The 20,044-nt window shown below is 44.8% G+C and overlaps 4 protein-coding genes across 4 annotated transcripts; 1 reads left to right on the top strand and 3 right to left on the bottom strand.

Annotated features, from left to right (window-relative positions):
* LOC306796800 (uncharacterized protein) lies at positions 1-1,708 on the bottom strand (the record flags this gene model as incomplete). The annotated part of the gene is made up of 4 exons (XM_079295868.1): positions 1-459; positions 552-707; positions 1,297-1,397; positions 1,561-1,708. 4 exons carry the CDS (start codon positions 1,706-1,708, stop codon positions 1-3), a joined length of 864 nt encoding a protein of 287 aa, XP_079151994.1.
* Positions 1,709-5,864: 4,156 nt separating this feature from the next.
* LOC306796368 (ubiquitin carboxyl-terminal hydrolase 50-like) lies at positions 5,865-7,936 on the top strand. The gene is made up of 10 exons (XM_079295252.1): positions 5,865-5,964; positions 6,057-6,127; positions 6,210-6,335; positions 6,452-6,538; positions 6,612-6,740; positions 6,808-6,936; positions 7,025-7,062; positions 7,348-7,379; positions 7,470-7,571; positions 7,653-7,936. Exons 2-10 carry the CDS (start codon positions 6,092-6,094, stop codon positions 7,778-7,780), a joined length of 807 nt encoding a protein of 268 aa, XP_079151378.1. The 5' UTR covers positions 5,865-5,964; positions 6,057-6,091; the 3' UTR covers positions 7,781-7,936.
* Positions 7,937-8,203: 267 nt separating this feature from the next.
* On the bottom strand, positions 8,204-12,220 carry cirop (ciliated left-right organizer metallopeptidase; the record flags this gene model as incomplete). The annotated part of the gene is made up of 14 exons (XM_079295867.1): positions 8,204-8,375; positions 8,463-8,572; positions 8,758-8,887; positions 9,001-9,101; positions 9,397-9,493; positions 9,604-9,673; positions 9,810-9,993; positions 10,073-10,218; positions 10,339-10,423; positions 10,497-10,622; positions 10,850-10,999; positions 11,088-11,139; positions 11,494-11,587; positions 11,785-12,220. 14 exons carry the CDS (start codon positions 12,218-12,220, stop codon positions 8,204-8,206), a joined length of 1,953 nt encoding a protein of 650 aa, XP_079151993.1.
* A 983-nt stretch (positions 12,221-13,203) lies between these two features.
* lrp10 (low density lipoprotein receptor-related protein 10) lies at positions 13,204-19,906 on the bottom strand. The gene is made up of 10 exons (XM_079295316.1): positions 19,887-19,906; positions 18,826-18,980; positions 18,626-18,658; positions 18,392-18,536; positions 18,020-18,216; positions 17,313-17,893; positions 16,789-17,225; positions 15,925-16,119; positions 15,669-15,798; positions 13,204-14,966 (listed from the first exon to the last, which is right to left on the bottom strand). Exons 2-10 carry the CDS (start codon positions 18,872-18,874, stop codon positions 14,340-14,342), a joined length of 2,394 nt encoding a protein of 797 aa, XP_079151442.1. The 5' UTR covers positions 18,875-18,980; positions 19,887-19,906; the 3' UTR covers positions 13,204-14,339.
* Between the last annotated feature and the right edge of the window lie 138 nt (positions 19,907-20,044).

Genomic DNA, 20,044 nt, shown 5'->3' with positions numbered 1-20,044 from the left:
TCAACAGATCCATGTCCTCACAGGTATAGAGGTCTGTCTCAGTGCCACACCACTAGAGCAAAGGTAGTAATGTGAAGATGGCTTTAATCTCAGACATTCTTCAGTGAGCTTCAGGCACACAAAACAGAACTTCACTTTACAACGGCCACAGACAATGTTTTTACATTTAGTTCTGTCATGCTCCACCAGCAAACCACAGGTGGGACATGCCCGGACGGAGGGACAGCCAGTGACCCCCCTCACATCCTTAAAGGTGATGTGAGGGCAGCTCTTCAATATTTCCAGTGGGTTGTAGCAGTCATCATTTCCACAGTCTCCTGACCAAGTCAGACCTTTCCATTCCTTCAAACAGTGCCAGCAGAATGTATAAGGCCTTCCTCTTTTAGCCGTGCACACTGTGCATTGGACACTCTGACTGTTGAGGTCCGTTCTCACCACACGGGACTTGCAACCAGGACACTGTTACATGAAGCAGGAGAAAGTTTTAAAAACTTATCCCATTTGTTTCTAACGCGCAAATACGATTTGTGATTGTAAATATAGCTACTTACTAATTTGCTGTCCAAGACATTCTTGGCAGCGTTTTGGAACATTTTCTTGTCAAATTCCTCAATTTCTTTGGGGGTCAGAAGGGCCATTTTACAAACCTCCTCGAAGGGCCACTCAACATCACAGCCGGTTTGTCCGCACACAAATTTGCAGCCACCCTTAAATATCATAAAGGAAATCAAAGAAAAACATTAAAGAGAAAAAAAGCTTATTATGTTGCATCTAGCAATCAGTTATTAACAACATCAATTCCTTCCTTTAATTTATTTCTTCTATGTCAGGTATAAGGCCTGAGGAGCTGCCTATTATTAGGAATCAAGTATCATAAATTTATATTCTGCAATAATACAACAAGACAATCTTATTGGCATTTTGTCGAGGGAACCGGTGTGACGTTAACTTCCGGGTTGGCCTCCAAAATACTGCATATATCTGCAGCATTACAACTCGCATTGTGTCTTTTTCCTTTACAATTAAAACTACAATAACACTTTTTTTTTTACACACGCTCCAGCGATATGCATGTTGTCAGAGAAGTTAAGTCACAAGATGTGTTTCAGTAAAAGATGTGTTTCATGTTAAAGGTGTGTTTCATGTTAAAGGTGTGTTTCATGTTAAAGGTGTGTTTCATGATAAAGGTGTGTTTCATGATAAAGGTGTGTTTCATGTTAAAGGTGTGTTTCATGATAAAGGTGTGTTTCATGTTAAAGGTGTATTTCATGTTAAAGGTGACGGTAAATAACAAACCTTGTCCAGCTGATGGCGGCACCAGGCGGTGAGAGACATCGGAGTGACAGCATGGCCGCAGGACATCTTTGCTCTGCGGGACTTGTAGCCAGCGCACAAAACTACGAGACACACACACGCAGATGAAAACACGTGCAGTGTTTTATGCCATTATTACTATGAATAGGTCATGTAAAATGTAACAGTATACCAAGGTACAAATATAATGCGTGTGGCAATGTATCATTGTTAAACTTATCGGCAAAAGTGAAATGTAATACTTACAATCTAAAACGTCATCTTGGTCTACAAATGTAAGAGTGGCGTCTGGGAAGTCGTAACACTTCTCCTCTTCACGCGGCAGAAGGTACCGGAAAGAGAGACTTCTGACCATTTGTTTCCGCTCCCGTTCAGCTGATGGTTTGTTTCCCATGTTGACTCCGCATGCTCTCGGCTCTTCTTATACAATTACGACGGCCTTTAATGTGCGCGCGAGCCTATTCGTCTTTTTTCCGTGTAGTCATGTGACATGAAGTTGACAGAAGTGACGCGTCTTGGGTTTTTTTTTTGTGTTTTGCATAACCTGTATCGGGATCCACCGGAACAAACACACCTCATACACTCGTCGTAGAGGCTCTGAACAGACTCGGCGCGCAAAATGAAAATCCAGCTGAAAATAAATGGACTAACTGGAGAGGAAACTATCATCAATCTTTGCGAAAAGCAAGAGGAGATGAGCAGGATCACTGTGCAGCAGCTAAAGAATAAAATCGCTGAAGAACTAAATATCGGTAAGCTTTATGAAGTAGTGTATATATTTAAATGTTACCTGATATAATCTGTATAAAGAAAGACAGTTTAACCAAAAATGCTCCTTGATAAATGGTTTCATCTCGGCAAGCAGCTGCTCGCTGGACACACAATAACACATTTAATCGCAAGACTAAACCAACCATAAGGTATACATTAGCCTATCATTGGCCTATACCATATATTATGTTTTAAAGATTCAAGACATCTTTAACGATTGAGTCAAGTTAAATCAATACAAATTGAGAAGACAGTGTAGTGTTTTCTTTGAAGTCCTTAAAGACACATTTGTTCATGGTTCTCCAAATCCTCCTCATGATAATCCAACATGACATCTGATGTGAGAACGTCCTCTGGGGATTCCCATTGGAGGCTGGGAATAAAAAGTAAACAAAAGTCTCCTTTACTTTCTGCTCAGAGGATGACTTCCGGATGGTGCACAAAGCCACGCCGCTGGAGGAATCGGACGTGCTGTCGACCTACCGGATCCGACATCTGTCCACCATCCACATGCTGCTGAAGCTGCCCGGAGGCGCCTGACGGGATGAAGACGCACAGAGGCTGTGAATGTGACCGGTCCTTATATTTGTTGGGACATATGTTTAAAAAAAAAAACACGTTTATGTTTAAACCTGTGGTAAATAAAACATGATAATGGTGGCTCAATGAAGAACGTGTTACATGCTGCTATATGCCAGAAAATGAGTTGTTTCCTCTGCCCAATGTAAACATAATTAAATACCTGCCGCAGGACTTAATGTGAAATGTCTAAATATGTTTTCGTATAAATAAAGTTGTGTTGTTTTACCGGTTAACGTGTCTCTTTATTACCGTCAAACTGATGCTATTTTTATTATTCTCTCCCTTGAGAATAATTCAAGTGAAGTATATTCTTCGACACCGACGTGTGCCAGTGAATGTTCTCCATATCAATCAACAAGCTGTCACATTGTTGGTTGACTTATCGAGTCTTCTAAGCAGCGAGATGAATTATGACCTGCAGGGCAAACATGTCTTCATGAGAAACTCAAAACAAAGACATCAGCAGAAACTGCCAGTAAAAGAATGTAGTTAGACAACATTCTGTAGTCTGTCAGTAAAGTAAAAAGAAACCAGAACAAGGATGTGATTATCATGTTCCCGACATCATGCAGGAACACTTTATATTTGAATTTTCTTTACTTCTTTATCGGAATTACTAGGCGTTTTCTTTAAAACATCTGCCGTCTTGCAGCGAGGTTTCAAAATAAAACCACACCTTTAATATTCCCTTAATTAGCATTAAGGCTCCTAACGCGAAGCTGCTGGTTGAGCCATTGAGAGGAAGCCACATCCTCCACTACACCGTCCTGAAGTCATTATGTGAAGGCCGGCTGACAGTAAGTCGTATCCTCCCTCTAATATCTTAAAGTATCCTCTAATATCTTAAAGTATCCTCTAATATCTTAAAGTATCCTCTAATATCTTAAAGTATCCTCGCAGCTGTTTGAAAGTCATTCCAATCTATTAGATTTGAATCTGTGCAGCTATGTATTGTGTTGTCTTATCGGTGTTAACTGTCCTTCACAGCTTGGATTAAAACGGTGAATGTTACAGTGTCATTGCACGCGATGCAAACCCAATAGCACGCTTTGTTTACCCTCAGATTACTTTCCGGACCATCGTAGAAATGTGCTTTAAGGTGCGCAACCCGAACTTTGTGAAGCTCAGTTCTGCTCGTTACTTCTTTAAACTACGTCCTCCTGCTCGCGGTGCGTCACAGATCTGTGTTCGTCCACTTTGCTGTCGCAGATTTTCTGTGATTAGCATACTACCAATAATAATAATAATAAAGATGTTTTACTTTAATGACATCACTATTTTAAATACGTTTTCTTCCGATTGATACAGAGGAGTTCATGCAGCAGCTGTTGAAGTTTTTCATTTTCTTTTTTTTGCTGGACTGAAATAATTAAACATTTTAGTTAAATGAGTTTATTCTCAAACGGAGAACCAATCGACAGTTACCAAACTGTATGAAGAAAAATCTAACATTCAAAATCTAAATTATAAGACAAATGATCTGCAAGCACTGATCTGGTGCAACTCCCATATTGTTTTTAATGAAGTTCATTTTGTTGTTTGTGATGCAGATTTTTCTTGTTGCTGAATATCTGTCTAATTATTCTCTGTGGTGTCATGAAGAGAGGAACAGCGCCCCCTGCTGGACCGCACTGCGTGTCAAAAGGCCTTTAGTGTGGCTGTGGAATGCAGTGCTGACATTTGATCAGAAAAATAAATGTGTTTGAACAAAAAGGTTGAGATTGTAACATAAATCACTGTGTGCGCGTCAGAAACACAGATCATGACATGAAAACATGACAACATATTTAAACGTGAGGCAGAGAAACAATACTGAGCTTGAGTTTGCCAAGTGTCTCAAACCAAAGGAACTAAAAACCAGTTTGGTATGAGAAAAGTTTTGTTCTCGTGCCAGGTGAGCTCTTTCATAACTGGTATTACCGGCAATTATAATCAGACGACGGCGCAGCAGCTTCAATCGGGATTACCCTGTAAGGATGCCAGATCCACAGTGAACACCCTGATATAAATCTGGTTTAATAAGTGCAAGTCATCTCCTTCTGAACTGAACTAAAACAAAAAGGTATTTTGATCAGCAGAAGAAACTGCAGCAGCTGAATGTAGCTGGAAGAAGAAGGATGGTTGTCCTCTTTTGTCACCGATTGGAAAACTAATTCTAATTCTTCTGCTGGTCTTTTCTGAGATGCTGTGAACGTTTCCACACAGAGCTGCTCTGCACCGTCTCGCCTGGTTCCTTCCTCAAGTGCTGCTGCTCTCCAGTTTTAAACTGTCTCCTCTGCAAAAGTCAAAGGAAAAGCTCCACAGGGTAACAACACATGTTCTATCCTTCTTTGTCAAATGACACAGAAGTTGATTTGTTTTTTTTCCACCACCTAAATAAATAACGAGAAGACACTTTCCTATTTTCAAAGGGGAAAGATGAGCGGCTCAAGAAAGCAGCCGAATAACGAGGCTGTAGTGGTAAAGGGGAAGAAGCGAAAAGGGAACACCGATGCAGGTGAGGTACCAACTATTACTGCAGGACACTTGCACAAGCAGTGTCATGTTGAACATGATGTAAAGACGCTGTGTTTTTCTTTTCTTTAAGTGACTCCGACGCATCATTATGGTCTGCATAATCAGGGCGGCACATGTTACCTCAACAGTGTCCTGCAGGTTCTCGCCATGACAACAGAGCTCCACGACAGGTTAGAAACAGCTGCTTTCATCTGCAGACGACAGAAGTATCAACAGGGACCATTGTTGTGTAGAGTGATGCATCTGGTGCCGGTTAGGGACGAGATAAAAGTAGTTGTATTTCTCAACAGTACCATGAATCGGTGATGATGTTAAGTTTAAGACGGACTGAAACAGTCATCAATGAACTCACCTCTTCCTACAGTCTGAAGCAAAAATCACCAACCACAAGTCAAGAGTTGAAAGTCGTCTTTAAAAAACGAAAGGACACATGTAAAATAAAAAACATGGGAAAGAGTTTGGCGATAGAGAACGGTGAGTTGGTCCGTCATCATGAGAAAAAGCATTAAAAGGAAAGTCACAGCTGGAGATTCACTGTCATGCGTTGGTGTTAGGAGGAGTCGATTCTGTTTAAAAATCCGCCGACAAGCCTCTAAGGTGAGCACTCATGAAATCCTTCCTGCAATCTACCAGCTAATAATAACAGTACATCAGAAAGCTGTGATCTACGCGATCCAAGAGCCAAAGAAACGGATCTTCAGCTGAGAAATATCTTTGACGGCCTGAAGAAAGCAACATGTGGGACAGAACCGATCACAGCAGCATTCGGGATCCAAGATGGTGAGATGGACTGTAATAAAACATGATTATCAGCTATAAATCAAAGATGTTTTGATGAAATGAATACATTAGAATTATGTTTGCTTTTTCAGTTCATGAACAACGGGATGCAGCTGAATGCCTGGAGATGATTTTACGTAAGATCAGCACACGGGCCTCTAAGGTGAGCGCTGATGACATCTCTACAGGTATTTACAGGTGAACTAATGAGAAAGCTGTGATAGATGTTTTAATTGTATGTCCAGGTTTTCCAAGGAGCGCTGAGAGACACAACAAAATGCTCCAAACGCCACATAATCATTGCAGAGACAAATCCATTCTGGACTCTTCCACTGGCACTGAATGACACTCACGACTCATCCTACAGCGTGGTGAGCATCCCGTTCCAAACACACTGCTGTTGAATAAAGAAATCAAACTGTAGTTTTAGTTGACAATGTGAGATCGGTTATCCAATTTGGAATTTATTACATTTGTGTTTTTACAGGAAACCGGCTTTAAAAGGATTTTCCAGTCTAAACCACTCAATGGAGTGTACTGCAACGAGTGTGAAGAGACAACAGAGGCGACCAGCGTGAGCTAACAAACACCTCATGTAGCCTGGAATCAGACCAACACTGTTTAATCATCTTTCCTGTATCATTTAGGGGTGCGAGATGGTGGTATTTCCTCCCATTTTGACTCTTCTCCTCAAGAAATTTGACTTTGACGACAACACCAGGACACATTCCAAAACAAACCGCCGTGTGCATGTGCCACCTGCATTAGAGACAAAGGTAAGGAGATGTAATGGTGCTCTTTATGTTTGCTTTAAAAGTAGTTTCACACGCAATGTTTTTGCAGGAGAAGACGTATGAACTGTATGCGGTGGTGAATCACATTGGCAGTCTAAGAGGTGGACATTACACGGCCACCATCCGGTCCAACGAGGACAGAACCTGGTACGAGTTTGACGACACTCACGTCTACAAGGTGAGGATTCATTTCATGCATCCAGTGTGACAAATATTCAAAACCTACAAAAAATATATATCTTTTTTTTTCCCCCCAAATGATGCAGGTTGAAGAGCAACTATTTGACGGAACCGGGACTTACAAGTATGCTCAATTATTTCCATTTCATGACAGAGCTGAAAAAGGTCCATTTAGTAGCTTCATCAGCAGATGGAGATTCGTATTATAAAAGTTAAATGTTCTCTTTTTTTTTTTTAAGGACTTAAAAAGGACTTCTCCTTAAAATGATCTAAAGCTTCAGAACTGCTCCAAACTGGACCTGAGATATATTATATTATCTATCTGGAAACGTTTACTGAATGTCCTAAACTTTTTTTTTTTCATTATTGTTCTATGCAAACAATTATTCCAAAAATGGTTGTTGGACAGTTCCAGCACTGCCTATCTGCTGGTGTACAGAGGTAAGATCACCTAAAACCATCCAGCAATCATTAGTGTCTGTAATATCAGCAGATAATTGATTCACATATTTATTGTCCTCCACTCTAAAGCCTCAGCAAAACATGACGCCACAAACCAGATCCCTCCTCAAACACCAAACACGAGCCACTCCAGTCGACCCCCTGACAGCACAACCGTAGAGATAGGAAACGGTGAGGAGACAAAACTTTATATTTGAATGCATTTTAATTCAAAGAGCCTGATAATTCATTTCTGTCTTACTTTCCCACCAGATGAGAGTTCTCCGAAACTCTGCAAGAGTCCAACTTGCAAGATGACTCCCCCTCGGATTGCACTCATCGTTATCGTTAGTGTGTTAGTTGCGATCCTTATTGTTGTGTTGGCAATAATATACCGCTAGGGAGGATTTATGTCAGCACTGATCACTGGTTCAACCAGAAACGTGCTCTCACGGTGATAATGAAAAGCCTTGGTACGCGATGTACTGAACCATGTGGACACATGTTGATGATCAAGGGACACAATTAATGTAACACCTGTAATCTTTACCTCAGCGTCGCTCTTCATTCTGTTAATGTTGTATTTAGAGGTTGTTTTGTGCCACGTTTTGTCATTACTCTTTTGTAGTGTCACTTATTTACATTATGTTTTGTAAAAGTTCAACTGTTCATGACTTTGCTGTTTCATAATAAAAAATAAAAATAAAAAAAAATGATTGAATTAATTATTCATCCCTCCCATTAAAATGATCATTTAGTCAGGGGGAAAAAAACAACCACGCCATCAGTTTATATTCAAAGGTTTTTAAAAAGGAGGCGCTCCACTACGGATCAGTGGGATCCTGTGGGGCAGAGTGGACCCTGACCCTGCAGAGGTCACATTTCCTGTAGGACACCACGGCTGCAGCCAGGAGACACACGGCAGCAGTGATGCCGAGCTCTGCAGGATGTCTGAGGGCCGGCCGGGTCCCGTTCTGGGCCCAAGTCAAAGCCTCACTGACCAAAAAGCAATGAAGTAACGTCAGTGCGAGTTACAAGGTTGCTGTAAAGAAAGAGGGGTGCTCGTTTTAGAGTCGTACTTGCCTTGTGATAGAAGCAGGAAATGTACCGACATCGTCTGGAGGAGGAGTAACGTCAGCGTACAGACATAACCTCCGGTCAGGGCAGCGGACTAGACCCTGGTACCCTTTTATCTGACGGTTAAAAACAGCAAAGACAGAACACATAGAATAATAACGTCCAAATAATAACTGGGGATCTAGTAATAACAGCAAATAGGAAAGCATACTTTCAAATCCCTCCCACGGAGTGCTTATAATGAACAGTAGCAGTAAACAACTCCATTGATTGAGTTACTTTTAGGGTTGTGTCATGTTACCTGAATGGTGCCTCCTGCTGGACAGTCCACCCACTCAGAGCCTGACACCTGGATGTGGTACCTGTTCGGCCCGGTACACCTGTGTCTGTAACAGCGTCCCTCCACAGAGCTGCTGGGTAGAAGAAGCTGACTCCGGTTCTAAAAGAAAGACGGGTGTAGAAGGAAGAAATGAATGCTGTACAATGGAAACGGTCAGGAAACATAGGGGACATTATTCACACACACACACACACACACACACACACCTGTCTGGTCAGGCTGGAGAAGAAGCAACGGCTGTGAAAACCAAAGACCTCCTCGCTCCAATCCCCTTCTCTGCCATTTCCCTCCTTCCAACATTCACTCTGAAGAACGAGAGGAGGAAAAAGAGTGAAAATATAATGCTGCAATGGCAATGAAATACAGTAGATTCCAATTAAAGGCACAAGAAATAGAAGCGACCCCATATTCCTGCTCTGCAGAATTGGAAAACTAGTAATTCCAGACCAAGGGTGTGAAGAATGTTGATCATTTTGGACATTTTGAGATCACGTAAAAGACTTCTGGTTCAGCAAAATGAGCAAGAAATAATGTATTTATTTGACCATCTGAAGGATATAGTTTGGTGAAGAGAATCACATGAGCGGAAATCAAACGTACTCCATTGTGAAGGGGTTTATACACTCTACAGCCCTCCAGGTGTGGATCAGTCTGGCACTCCCCCTTGTGGAGATGAAGATAATGACACCCAAACCCACTGAGAAGAGGGAATAATGCAAACATTAGCTCAGGAAATGAAGGATAAAAAGTGACCCACATTATCCTTAAAAAAAACATACGTCGTAGTGTATGTATTTATAAATCTACCTGCCGGTGCAGAAAAAGGATGAGGACTTGTTCTGACAGGCTGACAGGGAACCAAACATGGCTCCTTCACCTATAAAAACACATCTATCCATTTGTTCTCTCCTGCAAACAATCTTAAAACACTGAGTCGGGCATTTGTGTCATCATGATAATGCTCTTACAGATGTATTTACATGATTACATTTAATATCTCTAGCTTTCCTTACCGTCTCCCCAGACTAGACTCTGTGCCCGGCTCAGGTCTACAGTGTACCAGCCTGTATCCTGCAGTGCAGCCAAGGTGACCGGGTCGATCCGGACTGTGGTGGGGTCCCCCAGCACCGCCGCCATGACGGAGCCCTGCAGGACCCGGGACTCCCAGTGAGAGGACACTCTGCCTGGAGGAACATCCTGAAGGAAGGAAGTGTAAAACACGTAAGCGGAGCACATGATGGATCTGTAAAGAAAAAGGGTTGAAGGTGCTCAGTACCAGGTTCTCCAGCGGCCCCCCCAGCTCAGGGTCAGTGGACCCCAGGTGCCTCTGCAGGGCCGAGATAACAGACGGGGTGTAAATCCTCATCTGGCCCGATGCATCCGAGTGAGTCACGCTGCCTCGAGGAGAACAGCCAGCACCAACTGCATCACGAAGAAAAACACGTGAGAAGAACCATCTTCTAACCAGTGCATATGATCATTCATGCATCTTTGCTTTTCATAAAGTTATTATTATAAAAACATCAGAATGTGTCTAAAAACCTTGAGAAGTGGAGGAACAGTCTCTCCAGGTGTTGAAGAGCTCTTTCGAGAAACCAAGTGCATGAAAGAGCTCATGGATCACAGTCTGGAAAACAGACGACAATCCAGCACATCAGACAATTTAAAAAGTATCACCGACAATAATATTAAAGACATACCTGTACAGTCGCCTGGCGGCTGTATGTGGCTTCTGTCAGTCTGTCCCTGCAGATGACCACCACCCCGGCTAAAGGTCGGCCACAGGGGTCCGTCTGACAGTGGACAGCGTAGGCCGACACCTGAGGCTGAGCGGTGAACAGGACATAAGACAAGGTACAAACATAAAAGCAGCGAGTGTTTAACATGCGAGGACAATTAAGACAACGAATTATTACGCTCATAACACAGTGAAGTAAAGTCAGTTATCTCGTTTGTATCTTTCTTTTTTTAAAGATATAATTAGATTTGATCCACCTTTAACCATTTACTTTAAACCGAGTGTTCGATATGTCTTCAGTAAAGTCTTCTTCACCTCTGCTCTGCACTTGTCAGTGGCCTGAACGTGGAGGTAGAGCAGGAAGTCGGTGTCGGGGAGTCCAGCACCTTCAGGACGCAGCTCAGTCCTTCGAGGGGAATCAGCTTCCGGGTAAACATCACATCCAGCGAGATGATCATCTGGGATCTGTTGATAAGAGAGACGGTAAACAAAGCGCGACTGGAGTGCGAGTGTGTGCAGGTAACAGTAAGACAATCATTGGACTGATCCTTACTCTCACATCCAGGCAGGTCTCAGCTCTGTAGTTGTTGTTGGCTCGACCACACCTGAAAGAAGAAAACAGTAAAATTTTCCATCGTTTATGAAATAAACTACCCGCATTCCACATGTATTAGAGCCAACATTTGAATGCTGGTATTTGTATTTATTCATTTTACATCTTTTAATTCTGATGACTGTGGTCATAAAGTGAAGTTTACAGAATTCTCTAAAATCTGATACGACAATGTGATCGTTTTAGTTTCTTTGGATAAACTGGAAAATATATCGTCATGAAAATAAACACACACAAAACTGTTTAAAGTGATCAGTTCAATGAAGATAATCTTAAAGCGAGAGACGATTCACATCTGGCTAAAAGCGCACACTATATACACACACACACACACACACACACACACCTGTTGTAGTTGGCAGTACTTGAGTTCTTCCACAGAAACTTGCAGTATTTATTGATGTCTCTGCTGAGCAGCAATGGACCCGGCACTCTGTTCACTGTAGAAAGGTCAACAGGTCATGATCGTACATGTTAGCCCGTTTGTGTGTGTGTTTTCCCACTTGGAAAAACAGCTGATATCGGGGTCAGTAGTTAAGGTTGGGAAGCAGTAGTTATGGCTAAAGTAAGTATACGCCTCCAGGAAATGCAGGTAAGTCTATGTAATGTGACACAGGTGTGTGTGTGTATGTTTCACCTGACAGTAACGAAGACACCGTCCTCACAGCCTCCTCCACCGCTGCCTCCAGCCTCGCTTTCTCAGCCTCCGATAGGCCGTTGCTCTCCACTGGGAGCCAGGTCTGGATCCTGATTGGCTGTGGAGAGGCTGGAGTGGGCGGCGCCATCGTTCTCAGGCGTCTCCCCCGTGTCACCGACGGCCCACGCAGAGGTGATGCCTCGCGTCCCGGATGACTGGTTTCCTGCCCAGAGCTTAGCGGGGGCTCTTGCCCGTCCTGGGCTCTGAGTCTGGGCTCGGTGGGCGGGCTGTCTGGGTGGAGGGGTGCAGCTCGGACCACCCTGGCCTGGGCCTGAACCTCGTCGAAGATGCACTTCTGCAGGGCTCCAGGGAGCTCCACTACCACCATTACCACCAACATCTCCACCCAGAGCCGCCGGGATGGAGGTAAAACCATGATTACAGCTGTGACCTATTTCAGGGTCACAGCGAGGATGATGAGTAGCTGTTCGACATTATAGACGAGGAGCTTTGCTAAGCTGCAGCTCATTGGAGCCTATTTGGATAGATGGTCTCATGTTGGCAAATAAAACATGCATAGATGTAATAAAAGTATTATGGTTAGGTGGAACTTAAGACCTCAGTATTTCTACAATTCTGTCCATAATTATGCGCTCGACTTGTACGTAATGTTAAACCACTGAATGCAAAGATGACTTTTCAAACACAACAGAAAATAAACTAAACGCAGATATTCATTTCAAATCTGTTAAGTTAAAGTTCTTATTTTAAAGTCACACATCAGTTTGTTTTGCTTACTTGTTTCATGGCCTTCGCCGGTCGTACTTTACATTGTAAATATTAAGCGTTGGTCATGACGCATTAGCGAGATACAAATAAATGATATGCTGTACAGCCAATGACATCATTTTAAAAAGGTAGAGGTAATGTTCTGGACTCAAACAGTCAGATGCCTGTTTCCCACAAATATGAAAATACATCTCAAACCATCATAATCTTTCAGGTCGTTGCATCAGTCACATTTAGCATGAGGCGTAAAGCTCTGCTATGAGGAATAAGGACGCGTGTCTGCTAGAGCAGCTGTTAAATATAGAACAGATTTCAGCTCCAACAATCACTTTCCTGCAGCATTAATGAATTAAACCAAAAGTACTCATTATGATTACCTGCTCATGACCACGTAGTCTCAATCCTCGATGGCAAACAGCTTCATTTTCTCTGCATTCACCTTTAAACACGGGCAGCGATGATCTGCCTTTCTTCCAGAACAACCACTGAACCACTGTTAGGAGTCTGAGAATGTCGACGGGACTTTTGAATACAAAGCACAATGCAACGCCTCTGGTATCCCTGTTAAGGTGTCTGGTGTGTTTTCACCCACACGACACATAAACACACACAATACCCAACACCTAAAAGTGCAAATCGTTTTAATCTCAGCCACATTTCTTACTTATATACAGTGAAGTTGACCCTAACAAACCATAAAATCACTTTCTCTCTTATTTAACCTCATTAAATTGCGAATTTAAAACTTCCGACATCGACCCAAATACATTCAACAAAGCAAAAAAAAAAAAGTGACTTGCTGAAATAAAAACACCATAAAATGTACAATACAAATGGCACACCACAAGTCTGTTGTGTCAAAATGTGACAGAATGCGATCGGTTCCCCTCAAGGGTTGAAGATTCAAGTTATTTGGCGAATTCATCACGAGGGCGCCTCATCGACACCAGACACACACACACACTAAAATCAGGCACCGAAGAGATTGTCTTTTGACACATTTGCTTCTGTAGATTACTTACATTCACTTAAGTGTGTGTGTGTGTACTCAGAACACACAGTTACTGTATGTCGCAATCAGTGTGCACTAAAATACGGGTCCCAAAACGTTATTGCCAGCTTGCAGAGTACATGCATTGTTATGTTTATTCACGTTAAAATAAAGCCACTGATGTGTCGTGCCGTGCCGTGAGAGAAACATGTGCCTCCGTGTGTTTTGGTTTTGCGGTGTGTCGACGGGAAACTCCTCAAAAAGGCACTTAAATAGGGGAGATGAATCATCTTCTGATTAAGATCATCTGTGAGAAAAACACGAGAAACGCAAATGCATTCACACAGTTGCAGCCATACAAACGCAATACTTTCCATCGAACCATTCAATCGGACAGCAGCCTGCCTCAGTTCTCTGGATAGGGAAGATTCATCTGTGCAAAAGTTTACCTTCAATGTGCAGCCGAGCATGAAGCGAGTGCACGTCCAGCACCCGCCTACACTTCCTTTCAAACATACGTCAGGCATGCTTTTCGTCTAAAACTGATATCTCGAGGTCTTTAAAAAGTAAAATACTTGTTTCCGTAAGTCAACAAATCCAACTCAAAGCTATTTCAAAAAGGCACCAGACTAGCACAGTGCGGGTGAGTCTCCTGTGCTTCAGTTCAAACTAATGTGGAAAGACTGGGTTTCAGTTTGTATCAGTGAGTGAGGGAGATAAAAAAGGAGGGGCGTGGCAGGGGGGGGGGGGGTCACTGGGCGGGTGAGGAAGTCATTCAGGTGAGCATGGGCACGTCGTCCTCTGAAGTGGTGTCTTCAGACAGCGGGATGAGCAGCACCTCGTCGTCTGAAGAGGACGAGGAGAACGAAGGGGAGGCGGAGAGGGGCATGGAGTTGGCGGAGAAGGCCGAGGGCGAGGCTCTGAAGAGGGAGATGCTCAGGCCCAGCGTGTGGAAGATGGAGGCCAGAGAGGGGCTGCTCGGGGGCACGGCGACGGAAGGAGTGTGGGGGGTGACCGGGCTTGGAGCCGGGGGCGCGTACGGAGGTGGAGGAGGGGAAGCGGCAGGCGACAGCGGCGGGAGAAGAGGCGGTGCTTCCTGCTGCTGGTGCTGCTCCGACTGACCCAACAAGCCAAGTTTCTGAGGCACCGGCTGGTTGACGGCCTGCACGGCCGACGAGGAGCTGGAGTGAGCCGGTTCCTGTCCGGAGGGAGCGGCGTCCGACTGCTGCTGGCCGGAGCTTGACGTCTGACTCGGCCTGGACGGAGGTCTGGGGATCAGGCCCCACCTCCTCATGCGGCGAACGGCCCGGCGGATGAATCGGGGCCTGCGTCGGCGGTGTGGGGAGTTGGCGGCGTCCTGACGGAGGAGCTGGAGAATTCCCCTCAGAGAAAGAGACGAAGTCTGAGAAGGAGGAAGATGTAAAGTAAGCAAGTGGAAAAGAGCAGTTAAAACACCCTCTACAACTCAAGCTCGACACCCTACCAATCACCAACTAATAACAAAGCTCCGCAGAGTGACCCGGCGTGGCAACAGCACATCTTAACACTCTTTCCACTTCAGCCCGCAGCCTGCTGGGGATTAATCACAGCTGATAAAGTGGATCACGTGACTTAAAGAGAGATAAAACAAGAGCTGCTATAGATTCCAGTGTGCTCTGCTCAACAAAGCAATGTAGCCTCTTTCCACATGAATGTATTGTCAATGAGCTCTACTTTCAGTTCACAGGACAGTTTTCATACTATCCTCTTTAAAGCATTTGTTTTGGTCCTTTACAACTCTGGGGGAGGTGTTGACTATGGCCTTAAATCCAAGGTAGCAGGTAGTAGGATTTTACTGTAAGCTGCCAATAGATGAGTCTCACTCTGTGTCTTGTGTCTCAGGAGCTTTGGTAGTAATCATCAACAAATATCCTCCGTCACTCACGCAGATAATAATTTCGTAGATTTATGTACAGAAAAAAAAACACCCCAAAACAAGCTGTAGCGTTTGACGGGACGCTGTAGTCCAGACAAAGTCAGGAGCTCTTTAATCATCAGATAGCAGTGAACAACTTCCAACCGTGTGCATCCTAGCATGCCGTTTGGTGCCCGTTGTCTCTCTCACCTCATTGGGGTTTTCTGTGGGGAAGTCCTCCACTGGCGGGATGATGCCCTGTGCGATCAGCTGACCGTAGGAGGGCGGAGCCTGCTGCTGGATCAGCTCCGCTTCCTGGCGGCTGATTGGTGCAAACAAGCTGCCAGACACAAACAAACAGACACATTAACACACACACACACACACACGCTTTACTTTCTACTGTCAGCACATTTTCTGAAATTAAAAAGCACGCCGCAGTAGCAGTGGCACTCAAAGCAGTTACCTGTACTCCCTGGTCCTGAGCGAGTACAGCTTACAGGTGCAGCCCATGGCGATAACCAGCAGAAGGCCGCAGACGAGGCTGCCCACCGTGGCGGCGGTGATGACCTTGCGCGGCAGGATGACGGTGCAGTTGAGCTCGTCCGTCCCGTCCTTACAGTCCACCTGGCCGTCGCAGCGCCAGCTCTCAAACACGCACCTGCGGACGGGAACAACGGGCCCTTTGTGCGTTAAAAAGAGTGTCGAGGAATCACTCGAGCGGGACACTCTGTTCCCCGTGAAGTCTCATCCTGAGGCGCGTTATAATAAAACCACACGATTGTAAAGCAGCCGTATGAGGACACACGATTAGAGACGGTAACAGCGTACGAGTCTGTGTGAAAAGATGTGATGTAAGAATCAATTTATAAGCTGTTGAAGGAGTTGGAAAACCAATTTTACTCAAATATTGTTGCTGAAAATATGTCTTTAGTAGTTTCTATTATATATTGTGCTTATTTTGGGAAAATTTAACATGACTGAATATGAGAAAGCATTTATTTTTCTCTCATTACACAGAGTTTAGTTCTCGTACTAATTTTCACACACACCCTCTGACTCACACACTTGCGTTATAACCGAGACACACCAAGCAGCACTGATACGTAACTAACCGAACAGTGACGACACAAACCATTGTAGTTCATTTGACAACCAACAATTACAGCTGAACAGCTTGAGGAGAGACCGCTTTGTCAGCAGCTGCTTCGAGAATAAGCCTCGTCAACATCTACAGTTACGAATGAGCAAACTCAATCTCCTGATGAAGACTGTGAGACGGTGATGATTCCGTCGGGATGAACACCTTTTCAGTCTCTCACACACTAACCTGTCGCTGTCACAGTGGAAGGTCCCCGGCTGACACACGGTGCAGTCCCTCTCGTCGCTGCCATCGGCGCAGTACAGCTGGTAGTTGCACCGCTCCGTGACCGGGTAGCACACCGGTCTGCCGGCGAAGTGGTTGGACGGCACCGCTCTCTGCCCCGCCACTCCGCAGGCAAACTGGCTCAAACCGCAGCCCCTGCAGCCCTGCTCGTCCTTCCCCGTCTCGGGACAGTCCCATTTCCCGTCGCAGCGTTGCTCCTGGGTGAAGCACCCTCCCGCCGATCCCCCACAGCGGCCCTCCCAAGGGGGGCAGTAGGTCCCGACGTGGAACGTGGCGTTGAAGCCGTTTCCCTCTGAGCCGGGACGAGTCTCGTACGTCATCGACAGCAGGCCGCTGTGGGACTCAACTTGGATCGATTTGTAATTGTAGGCGCTGGTGATCTGTCAAGATGCAGGAAGGGAACATCGTGTTACTAAAAGCTCTTTTAAAAAGGGTTTGGATACATTTCTTAGGTTAAAATAACTCACAATTTTGATGACGTCTCCTTTGCCTTGCTCTCCGTTGTACACGGAGAGTCTGTCCCCGGGTCCCAGCACCAGCTGCTGCAGGTCCAGTCTCAGTGGCCTCGAGTCCTGAGGGTCCAGCGTCCAGACACAGAACAGCGCGGGGCCCCGGATGGTTGGAGGGGAGAAGGTCCCGTAGAAGGTCTGGAGGAGGCCTCCGCAGGGCCACTCGATGGGGGTGGGCGTCACAACGAGCTGCCCGGGAGTCCCGGGCTGCTCTCGATCCAGCTGCTTCGCCTCGTCAACCTTCCCCTTCATTCGCGCCCAAATATCAGCTTCAGAATCGATCATGTAATGTCTCTCAGAGTCCCGATCGTAGTTATTCTCCGAGGACGTCTCTGCCTTGGCTTCTTCTGCCGGTGAGATGCCGTACTTTGGGGGTTCAGGGGTCTCCGCTTCTTCTTCTTCTTCATCACAGCCCTGTTCATCGGAGCCGCGGCCCGCACCTTCGCCGAGACACTCCACCTGACCGTTACAGCGCCAAGAGAAAGGAAGGCAGCGCCCCCGCCGGCACTCAAAGGATGTTACTGGGCATTCGCCAGAGTCTAGATGTGTAGAAACAGATAGTAAGAGAGCAACTAAGATATATTACCATGTGGTACACCTTGATTTAAGGGGCCAGCACTTTGACTGAAGATGTTTGAGAAAAAACAAACGCATTGCGATCATACCTCTGGCGTAGCTCAACAGAAAAGACGACACGGGGAACTGATGCGGGAAGAAGTGGTGCATCACTGTAATATTTCCCCCTGGGAACTCCATCGGTTGCGGCAACTTGGAGCCACAGAGGACAACCGGCTCACTGCCAGCTGAGGATTTTATAGACACCCACTCCTTCCTACTACACGGTGCTGAAAACTGTGAAAAGCTGAGAAAGGGATTTAGATTGACGATCGGTGAAGACTTAATCTCACGTGCATAAAATTACAAAGAGATGAGGCAGCATTTTTGAGACAAATGTGAATCCCTGTTTTCTATGTCGTAAAGACACTCAATACTTTGTTCAGCACATCTCATGTTAATATTACATAAAGCGCCTTTACCTGAGAACGATGGGTTCTTCTTCCGAACCCTTGATGATCCAGCCGTCACAGGTAGAGCCGAAGTGGTAGGACCAGCTGCGGTAAGCAGAACTCCTGATCTCCCCCACTTTGTTGTCCAAGACCTGGAGGGAATGCCCACAGCGAGCTGCGACACAGAAGAGCACAAAAGGTTAAGAAACCTTGAATAAGCCTTCCATAACATGAGATACAGTGCTGACTAGTTTGTTTCCTTACTGGAGCAGAGGGCCGGCTCAAACCGGCTGCACGCTGCGGAGGAAATAAGCAAAAAGCAGAACACGTCAGGCAGGTGTGTTATCACAGATTGTAAACGTTGTGCGATAGGAGACATGCAAACACGACCGTTGCCCGATACACATTTAAAGTAGGCACCTCAGATAGATACACAGTCAAAACACACTGATGAGTTCACTCACCTGTTATGGTGAAAACTAGGAGGGCACGGATGCCGTACGTGGCTGTCATCGCGGTTAATGCTTCCCCTCTAAAATGTAAAAACTGAAGACTTAAAAAGGGTAAACAAATGTCAGAGAAGCGCCATTTTTGGGAGGTTTGTTCAGCAAGACTTCATCTGTAAAGTGAAAGAAGAAAAAGCTAAATGAGCAGCGTGTTAGACCAGTTTGTCAACAATAAAAGAGACTCAATGTTATTACTCCCTTGTGAACGATCATGACAATAGATTAGTAGATTAGTAATTTAGGTCATATTTTTTGCACGTCAAATGATCGCACCTCCTGCTTTCTTTGTCTTCCATGTTTCTAAATTAAATATATTTGGGTTTTGAACCATCTATTTGTTTTGGCACTTTGTTTCAGCCATTTTTTTGCAATTAAGCTGCTAAAGTGCTCCTGCTTTAAACATATTTACTAGATTAATAAATATGTGATTAATTGAGTCAAAAACCGAAAAAGGGCAATATCTCTGGCCCCAAAGAAGTGAGTATTGGTATGTACAGTAATATCCCAAAACAATACATTACTGTTATGGGTATTGTTAGCGGTGCCTCTTGAAGTGATTGGACATTGTGTTTGGACATTGTGTTTACACACACACACACACACACACACAATCTTCTCAACAATGACGCCAGGAACCATTTCCGGGACCAAAGCGTCGCCACACAAAGAGTTTCAAAGTCTGCCTGTTATTCCCAGTAAAGTAAAACTATAAAACAGTCGTAACGCCTCGTGTAAGTTTAGACAACGTCAGGAGAAAACGTTACGAGATAGTTTCGGTTTGAGTCACGAGAGCTTGACTCGCTAGCTAGCCTCCTAGCGAGCTAGCTGCTAATGCTAACATCCTCACTTTTGCTTTCGTGTAAAACGCTTTTTTATAGACGGAGACACTACGAGAAAATGTCTCCGAGCACGACACGGAGTGTTTCAGTACCCGAACAAATCACAACATGTAGGTCAGAAGCGGCAACAACATAATACAAATGATTTCTTTAAAAGGGGACAAGAGCCCAGTACGTCACCATGTCAGTCGGCCTTTCTTGTTGACAAGTTCTGATCTACTTCCGTATATTTGAGCCCGTGACAGGGGGGGGGGGGGGGGGGGGCGATGCTTCATTCGTGTTGTTTTTTCATTCATAAAACATAATGTTTCTGTGCAAATTAAACGTTTTATACTGAG

This window comes from Melanostigma gelatinosum (assembly GCF_949748355.1).
Source record: "Melanostigma gelatinosum genome assembly, chromosome: 23".
NCBI classification, from domain to species: Eukaryota; Metazoa; Chordata; class Actinopteri; order Perciformes; family Zoarcidae; genus Melanostigma; species Melanostigma gelatinosum.
Note: the sequence above shows the minus strand (reverse complement) of the source record. Positions and strands in the feature narration are given on the sequence as shown.

Bases quoted from the DNA above. Each gene is read 5' to 3' on its own strand.
- LOC306796368 (XM_079295252.1), top strand. From the start codon at position 6,092: ATGATTTTACGTAAGATCAGCACACGGGCCTCTAAG. The intron at 6,741-6,807 runs GTAAGGAGATGT...ATGTTTTTGCAG, and splicing joins CACCTGCATTAGAGACAAAG to GAGAAGACGTATGAACTGTA. The intron at 7,572-7,652 runs GTGAGGAGACAA...CTTTCCCACCAG, and splicing joins AACCGTAGAGATAGGAAACG to ATGAGAGTTCTCCGAAACTC.
- lrp10 (XM_079295316.1), bottom strand. From the start codon at position 18,874: ATGACAGCCACGTACGGCATCCGTGCCCTCCTAGTTTTCACCATAACA. The intron at 17,894-18,019 runs GTATGATCGCAA...CTACACATCTAG, and splicing joins TCTGTTGAGCTACGCCAGAG to ACTCTGGCGAATGCCCAGTA. The intron at 17,226-17,312 runs GTGAGTTATTTT...GCATCTTGACAG, and splicing joins AAGGAGACGTCATCAAAATT to ATCACCAGCGCCTACAATTA.